General features: G+C 34.6%; 1 protein-coding gene across 1 annotated transcript in view; it reads right to left on the bottom strand.

Moving 5' to 3' along the window:
• Positions 1–8728: 8728 nt before the first annotated feature.
• Positions 8729–9774, bottom strand: part of LOC117103661 — a 5041-nt gene continuing 3995 nt past the window's right edge. Inside the window, exons 3-4 of the mRNA XM_033244260.1 lie at positions 9585–9774; positions 8729–9315 (exon numbers count right to left, since the gene is read on the bottom strand). The exon at positions 9585–9774 is cut by the window's right edge and continues 6 nt beyond it. Of these exons, the coding sequence (XP_033100151.1) occupies positions 9095–9315; positions 9585–9774 (411 nt within the window). The 3' untranslated portion in view covers positions 8729–9094. The remainder of the gene's footprint in view (positions 9316–9584) is intronic.

Genomic DNA, 9774 nt, shown 5'->3' with positions numbered 1-9774 from the left:
GGGGATTCGCATTCACAAAATTGAACATGCAAACAATCTTTACATCCGTTAGGCCTAAATATAGTTTGGGGGGGGGGGGGCTAAATAGGCTCTAGGCTACACATTAATTAATTTTTCATGTTTAGTTTTGGTGTTTTACAAAATTCATGTTTTATACTGCCACTCTAGTTCAGGCAGCATAATATACGGTACAAGTATAAATGACTATAATATAGTCATTTATACTTGTAATGTATATGTATATATATTATGTAGGCCTACGCTATTCCAGCTGCGTACATGTATGTAGTTATGAAATTGATCGTCTCCGGTGATTGCAGATTGATCTATATAATATGAAGAATGTTATCTATAGGCCTGCAGGACATAATAACGTTACTTTTTCAGGTCCCAAAAACACCCAATTTAATGAAAATTTTAAAGAAATATTTATGAATTATGTGTTTCAGAAATCTATTATAAGACCCTCAAAATGCTACTTTGTCGCTTTTCTCACAAAGCCCCATTCAGGCCTCTGCCCCTGGACCACCAAATTTCAAAAAGTCCACTTTTTAAAACCTATACTTTTCACTAAAATCTACCCGGTGCTACGAAATCTGTTGCAAATTATCAGCTCCAGTGATTGTAGGCCTACAGATGTAAAGACATGAAAAATTATAATTTCACAGTGGAGGATTCAAGGGGGTAGAGAGCCCCCTAAAATTATAAAAAATGGAGAAAAAAAAAATCATAATTAAAGTTTGTCTGAGAGTGCCATTTCCGGCCACTTTGAGGTGCCATAATCATAAATTTTCTTACCTCAGCCCCAAACATGGTGGGGCTGAGGTGGTATTCATCATCTGTCTGTGCAAGTTTCTCCCTTCACCCCACCCTCTATTTCTCCTGCTTTACTGTAGGTCCCTAGACAATACTCAAATGAATGAAAATTTAAATAGGATTGTAGTAGAGTTTGTAGTGGAGTGTAATAGCTTGGTGGTTAAGATGCTTGCCTTCCAATCCCAGGGTCCTGGGTTCAATTCCTGTCAGTGTTGCAGGATTTTTTCTCACGACCAAAACAACTCCACTCCCTAAATCTCATATTAAGATTTAGTTTGTGAAAGCATCGTATGTGTATGTTTGTCTTGTGTAAGGGATTCTAACTCACAGTTAGAATACAGACGTAGCCTACATCCTATAAATCGGCAAAATTTGAAAGGCCTAGGTAAACATACATAAAGAACAGTACAGTAATGGTAATAGAATACTCGAGCGTCACGACGAAGTGCCTGCTCTTCTTCGTATCGAACTCGAGTCGAGTCAATCCGAGACGGCCCGAGTGGAGTTTCATGCAAATGATTCGTACTGGAAAAAAAATCGCGCCCCCTACCCCCACCTCTATGGAATGCCTATATATTAGGCTAAGCCTAATATTAATAATAATATCAATATATTTTATTTTATGCCTAGGCTACTGTAAGTCTATGAAAAGTCTTTATTTATTCAAAAACACATCAACCTTGCGGCTAATTCAAATGCACAATATTTACAAAAAAAAGTTATATAACTTGATTAATAAAGTAGGCTCAATATATGTGACATGATTTTATTTTTAATCATTTTTTTTTTTAACTTTCAAATTTTATTTCGAAAAAAAGGTAAATGATTATAACAAAAAATTAGGTCGACGGCCAGAAGATACGGTACAGAAATATACGTTTAAATAAAACAGAGTTGTAAATAATATATTACTAAAGACAAAAAAAAGGACATTGACATTGTCATTTTTTTTTTATTATAAAAGACAAGTTACCGGTACTTAATCAAAAAATGTAACTTATCCCATTTAGTTTCCCAAGATCTTATTTTTGAATTTACACAAGCAATGTATTTTTCCGTTATGTAATGCGATTTAAGTATTTAAAAAAATTGATTTACATTTGGTCTCTCATTGTTCATTTTTGTCCAATAAATGTGATACCTTGCGGTAATTAAAATGTGATTCAGTGCCTTTTCGTAAGTACTTTGAATGCCGAATAGGCGCATTTTATCATCTATAATAATATTACACCGGTCCTTAATGAACTTGCATATATCTTCAATAAAAGATGTTATATATCACAATATATATGATAAATTGATTCTACTACATTATTACAAAAAGTACACATATTGTTCTGAACTTTACCAATTACCACATCTTTAATAACAACATCTAAATTAAAAGGCATATCCTTAGTTTTATCCACATGTGTTGTAATAAAAATAAAGTCATGATGTTTCTTTATTGATTCAATTAAACCATAAAACGTTATGCTGATATTTTTCTATGAACTCATGCAAAGGGTAAAATGATCGATCCAGTTTCATCTAGTAGATCATCGATTAAGAAGATGCCTTTTTCAGACCAGGTTTTGTAGAATATACTTTTGCCATCAATTCTTATAATTATCGTTAAACCATATACTGCATCTACGGGCATCAAACTGGTTCTGTATTTCATGAACTTTAGTAAAAGTGGACCATGCGTCAAGGACATCATTCAAGAATTTATTCGGCGTTCTTGACCGATTATTATGGTTCTTTAAACTATTTAATCCTCCATCAAGAATTGATAAATTATTAATATTTGTTGTATATCGAAAAGGGTGTACCCATTCCGAGTTATTGTTTTTAATCATTCTTCTTAACCAGGTGGTTTTTGCGAGCCTGAATATTAATCATTTTCAAGCCACCTGCCTCAATATTCCTGCTTAGCTGATTTCTTGAGACACGGTCCACACCATTCCAAATAAAGTCGTATATTAATTTATTTAACACTTTCATGTATTCAGTAGACGGATCTGGCAATACCGTATTCAAGTATACAATTTTAGAAATAATAAGTGATTTTACAACAGTAATTTTACCTAAAACTGTAATATTTCTTCTAGACCAGTAAAATAATAGCTTTTTAATTGAATCGAGTTCTTTATCCAGCGCCAGCATATTGTGTAGTTCATTAGAGAACGCAATCCCAAGAATTCTTTACAGTTTCAGGTGGTTTTAGCCAATTCATTTTTATGTCTTTACATATAATGGTGAATCCATTAACTATAACCGACGCCTTTGCATCTTCGTATAAGATTGTAACCCATTTCTGAAAAATTCTTCCCAAAATTAAATTGTTTAAGAACTTTTCTAATAAAGGTATGGGACACAGAGTCAAAGGCTTTCTCAAAATCAATTGCCAGAAGTAGACCTGGAATGTTGTCGTTTTCGGCTGCATTCATTAAATCGTATGTTATTCGTATATTTTCTCCAATAAATCTTTCTGATATAAATCCTTTTTGGTGTCCGTGTATTAGATAAGGAAGAACTTTTTTTAACCGTTCAGCATTGCAAGATGAAATCAATTTGTACGATGTGTTCAAAAGAGATATAGGTCGCCAATTTTTTAAGAGAGTCCTATCTTTATCCCCTTTAGGGAGTAATGTAACGAGACCATGCCGTTGTGTGATCGAAAGTTTACCTAAGGAGAAAGTGTATTTAACTGATCTGTGGAAGAAATGACCTATATCCATAAAGAAGAATTAAAAAAAATCATTTGTAAAACCATCAAGACCAGGAGATTTCCCATTTTTCGTTTTTCTTAGACAATCTTTAAGTCCCTGATAGGTAATTGGTGCATCAATAAGATGCTTATCTTTTAATGTTAAAATATTGGAATTAGCCTTTTTGAATAAATTTTCCAAGTCTAATTTAGCTTTCTATTCGAATATAGCCCTTCATAAAATCGCTTAGTTTCTTTTAGAATTGCTTTAGAATTATATAGGGAATCACCATTATTTATAGTAATTTTTCGAAATGTATTTTTTGTATATTGCCTTTTTTCAATGTTGAGGAAATATTTGGTAGGTTTTTCTCCTTGTTCAAACCAGTGAACCTTCGCTCTGATCATCACTCCTTCCATTTTTTTTTCTTTCTGATTTCGTTTAAATCATTTTATTTTCCTTCAGTTTTTTTACGACATTCTCTCCATTTTAGTTTTTAAAATTTAATTCCACTATTTCTTTTTCAATTTTATTTTCTATATTGTTTGCTTTTCGTTTTCTATTGGCACCAAACTTGATGGAGGCTGATCTAATTTCCTTTAACAGCATTTCAAAAAATAATTGATCATTAGTGTTAAATTTAATTTCTTCGTTTAATAAGTTTCAAAATTTTGTGGGTTATAGGGTGAGGCAGCATATTGTTTTTTAGTCTGATTAATAGTTGTCTTAACAATATTTATGTATTATATATCTTTTAAAAAGGAGTTATTAAACTTCCAGTATTCTTTACCTCTTTCAATTTTGTTAAGATCTAAAGTTAACGTAACTATTGAATGGTCCGTTCTGTAACCAGGAAAGATATCACAGTTAGATATTTTGTTTAGTAATTCTGAAGATGTTAAGAAAAAATCAAGCCTTCCTTGTTTTCTATTGATACCTTGCCTCCAGGTATATCTTTTCACGTCTGGATTAAAAACCCTCCATGGATCCACTAAGTTTATTATATTATTCCATTTTAAAACTGTTTTCCTAGCAAGAGGATTATTTATTCTTACATAATTCATGCAGTCCAAGTTTGGATTTAAAATCATATTCTAGTCTCCTAAAATAATATTATGTGGATTATCAAATTTATTAACCGTATCTTTAACATGTTCATAAATTTAGGATTGTCTGAATTTGGGCCATATATATTAATGCTGTCTCTTACAGCTCCGATCCCTGGACAGACAGTATATTTCCAACTTTACTCTATTTACATATTTGTCTATGCCTAGTCCTACTGCTCTTTTTCTTTTTCCGACCTTTAGCACATTCTCATCTGAGTTTTCAAGAAAAAATACAATGATCATGCCATCCTGCTAATCTCAGTCGCCCGATGGCCAACAAGCTAACCATACCCACCACCACTAATTGCATCTGCTATTTTGCTGTTATGTAAATATTCACAGCATTCTTGTCATGAGCCATGTTCTCTGGACGTTTTTTTTTTTCGCCTAACCACCATTCGTAAGGTCCTTAAATAATCTTTTTTCATTCAAACAGTGCCTCTTGAATTTAATAATTTCCCATAAGAACCCCTCGATTTTCATCTATTTCCATAAGCGCCCAATCAATTTCCACTCTGTTTTCATAAGCGCCCCGCTCGAATAAGCGCCCCGTTTGAATAAGCGCCGCTCAGAAAGTGCAAAAAATATTTTAAGCGCCCACCCGGGCGCTTATTCGCGCGAGTACGGTACTTAAATATGTAAATGTTACCTTTGGGAATGTTTGTATCAGGATAGCATGTACACATATGGTTCTGTGGAAAAAAGTTAAAATGATTAATAAATGGCTAAAACATCTGAAAACATTTATTAATTGTTTTAAGGTTATAAACAATCCATGCGTAAAAAAACAAAACTTTGTCGATTTTTTTAAAATTTTTTTGGCTGTCACAAATTCTTATGTGGTTACACTTTAACCACAAAATAATATTCTTCGTGTACCTTATAACATATTTGATCTTGTCTGTTACATACATAACCCCAGGCTTTAATGTGGGAAATAAAAACAAGTAAAAAATAACAAAGGAAAAAATTGTAAATACACATTGAATCAAATCAATACCAATTTTTCTTTTATGTTTAAAAAGTAGCCTAACTTGACTATTGTCCCTCGAGAAGCCCTTATCACACCCTTAATTTAACAAAAAATATAATTTAATAACCACACTCAGTATATTCTCAAATTACTTTTTCTCCTTATAAAACATTTTAGTTTTAAGTTAAGTTAAACAGAATTATTTTCTCCTTTATATAATGCGTGAATAAGTAATTTCTGATTTACCAAGACATAAGAAAATATTTGTTTATCCTATTATTGATCTATATTTTATAGGTCAAGTAAAGAGAGGCGTTTAAAGACCTTACTGTCAGGTAACTTCACTAACAAAATGGCCAGGACCGACTACGGAATGTGCAATTTTTCCTTGATCACGTAGCTTCTGCCTCTAAGCCCGTAACAGCTTGTCTTTCAGCTTCTTTGCGGCGCATTTGAGGATGTGATCCCTATCGGAATATCAGAGAAATTTAATTAATATAGGCTTTGGGTATTTTGAATTTCCGTTGCGGATGGCCGGTGAGCGATGGGCACGTTCTATTTCAATGTTCTCTGTTTCTATTCCCATATGAAATTTTAAAAAATTGCTTCATAAAATCAATACAACATGTGTCTTTTTCAGCATGTTATGGGATCCCCCTAACTACCAAGTTGTTGCGGCGACTCCAGTTTTTTAAATCATCGATCTTATTTTCAAGTAATTTTAAACGATCTGTACTTACAGTTTTTTCTATCCCTGATTTTATTTCCGGCAATCTAGAGGAGACGTAATCTCAACCCCAACCATGGTGCGGCTGAGGTGTCTATCTGTGAAGGTCCTTCTATGGGCACCCTCTATTTCTGGATCCACCACAATATTATTATTAAAGCGCACATATCCACAGCAGTATTGCTCAAGGCGCTGAATAAAAGATCATTACGTACATAAGAAAAAACATGAAAGGAATTACATTAAAAAGCATTAAAATGTAATTTTAAATACGATAAATAAGTCAAAACACCTATTACCTCCAATATTGATTTATAACATTTTAAATTACAATTAGGTTTTTTCATTCCATAACCTAGTCTAAACCTAATCTAAAGTCTAAACCCAATGTAAAGTTCATAATTTACCTGATATTTTCAGGTCCTTTAATAATCAAAAGTAAGTACTGTATGCCTCTTAATAATCATATAATACATGATTATTGTTATGATTAAACATACGTTATCATTTGTCTATTTTGACGTCCCTTACACACTTGTTTTTACTTCACTAACGTTTGATACTATAATTTTTTTTTTCTCTCACCAATCAGTTGTTAAAGGTAAAGGTAGGAGAATAACCCATAACTTGCAACGTCATTGTGCTGAATTGCGTATGGGCGTAGTCCGTGACTGCCTAGCAGCCGTAAAGAGGCGCTTCTTGGTAGATACATGTTCACATCATTCCACAACGACAGGGGCTGAAATGAACCATAACATCGGGATAACCCCTACTCTTCCGAAAGATGCAATGGGTTCTCGAGTGCACACGAGCCAGATGTATACACTAGACCAAGTTCTAATCCGAGAAAACTTGGTTCTACCAACCGAACCATGGGCGAGGAGCGGCTGGAACCATCGCCGATGTTAAGGCTGTAGCTAGCGGTGCCCCTGCCTTACCGCTCGGCCACTCGACTCGCCATAAACATAAAACTTTATTTTCTTTGTTTTGTTTTCACTCTAATTTTTGTTCTTTGTATAATTGTTACTTGATTGTATTATTGTATATGGACGCACCACCGTACAGGTGTGTGCCACTGTTCTGAACTAATAAATACTGAATATTGTCTAGTCATGTACTGAATCGGGCTATCATAATATCTATTATAAGTCAATCGTGACGTCATCACTGCAACTCCCAATGTTATTTGCCTATTCCCCACCGTCCACTTTTTTTTCTATTAGTGGACGCTTGGCTTAATTTTTTTAGGTTCGTGTGCAAAAAAAAAATCCTCATTTTTTCGTCACCACCGCGAATACATCGTGCACCGCGATAAAAATTGAATTGTAATTGAAAATTACTTTCGTAAAACAAGCTTAATTAGAACCCGAAGAAGGTTACTTCAAATTCAATATTAAGTAGGCCTATGAACAATTAAGGAATTCCTTGAATCAATCGACCCTCATAAACACAACAAACTGAACGTTTAATAGACATTTTCTAGACCTATTTTAAAGACTCAAGGAACAAATTTAGATGTAGGCCTACGACCAGGCAGGCCGCCCGGGCCTCTTACTATTACTAGGCATAGACCGTAGCCTGGCCTAGTTATGAAATCACCGCACGATTTTACCTGTCTGCATGCACCGACTAAAAAGGACGTCAGTGACTGTATTCCCTCTCGAATGCTGAAATGTTTATTTCTTTTACGAAAGTCTATCAATATAGCATTACAAACAAGTTCTTTCTAACACAATAGTTATTCATCGTATCCGTACTGTACTGCTGGTGTTAGATGAGTTAAACGCGTACGGTACTGTAGGAGCAAAAATCAGCATACGCACAGCTAAATGTAATTCTAACCTTCGTATAATAATTTTCTAAATATGCAGAGCTCTACTAATTGCTTTTTAGTTTTAGTGCAAGGGCTAGGCAATTGGTTAGTATTTCTAACGACCCTACCATGGGTCTCAAATTTAGTTTTTGGGATCCAATCTTTGAAATTTACCATGAGTGATCTATTAATCTAGACACATTTTTTTCTCTATGGACTTTAAGAGAGTTCAAACCACGTATGGTGAGCGCATTATCGAGTCAAGTGGCCTAGCCGTAAGTCAGGGGCGCCTCTAACTACAGCCTTAACATCGGCGCTGGTTCGAGCCGCTCCTCGCCCAGGGTTCGGTTGGTAGAACCAAGTCTCTCGGATGACTTAAAATGGAGGTCCAGTGTACATACCTGGCCTGTGTGCACTTTAAAGAACTTATTGCACGAAAGAGTAGGGGTTACCCCGATGTTATGGTTCATTTCAGCCCTATAGTTGTAGAATGATATACGGTAAACATATAGCTACTAAGCGCCTCTCTACTTCCGCTTGGTAGTCACGACCACGCCCATACGCAATTCGGCACATTGAAGCTGCGAGTTATGGGTTATTCTTCTTCCTTTACCTTTATAATTATAATAACGACGTGCTAACATGATGGTTTCTTTATCAGTGAGTTTTGATGTTTGAGCAGATTCTGTGAATGGGTCTAATAAACCCAATGTGAATAGTGACAAGGTCTTTCAACAGTAAGTTTTAACGTCTTAGCACATGTACGTGTACCATAGCGTTAACAATGATATTAGATATATCCTATGTATTGTATTGTATGACTATTGTATTACAGTTTGAAAACATCCCATAACCATAAGTATATCAAAATGCATTTTATTGGAAAAAAAATGAGATCCAATTTTATCCTCCTCAAGCATCCGGGAAATATGTAATTATTCATGATCCCGAATACTACCTCCTTTAACGTACACATTCATTCAACGAAACCAATGTATAACCAGATTTTTCAACTAAATAATCCAGCAAGAAAACAAAATTCATGTAGGTATCGGGAAGGTCTGTGTCAAGGTTTAGGATTCCACCGTCTGCTGTCTGCAACCTGTTGGAGATTGTTCTAAGTGCTTTTGGGACACGTTCAACATCTCGAAATTTGTAGTAATTCTGTACAGTTAGTAGAGGTTCTGTAAAGAAAATTTGATATTTAAAATGCCTTTTAAAACCAGGTGTTAAGAGGGCCAGTGAGTCAATCAACAGAAAATGGTAGTTGATTTGTCTCAAAAATTATTAAAAACAGCAGATAACAGGTTTAACTCTTTATCAATTCTAAGGATCAGACCTTCAGGTAATTTATACGAAAGGCATCATTGCTATTTTATAGGTCGCATTTAAGCAATTCCTTAATTTTTAAGCGAATAATAATTGACATGGAAGAACCAAAACATCTACTCACCTGATTTAGGCGGGAAGTTCACAGCTGCTTTGATGATTCTGAAACCCCTATGTTTAAGTTGCTGCTGAACGTTTTCGCCATATCCATTAGGGGAGTAGAATATTGGGTTTATGTCAAGTTCACGAAGACGCATTTCTGAACTAACTACAGCTTCTCGAATCCAATTGGCAGCCATCATTTCAAAATGACC

Source organism: Anneissia japonica, unplaced genomic scaffold (assembly GCF_011630105.1).
Source record: "Anneissia japonica isolate Jap-2015-1 unplaced genomic scaffold, ASM1163010v1 scaffold288096_len198612_cov187, whole genome shotgun sequence".
In the NCBI taxonomy this organism is placed as follows: Eukaryota; Metazoa; Echinodermata; class Crinoidea; order Comatulida; family Comatulidae; genus Anneissia; species Anneissia japonica.
This window is presented reverse-complemented; position numbering and strand designations above follow the sequence as displayed.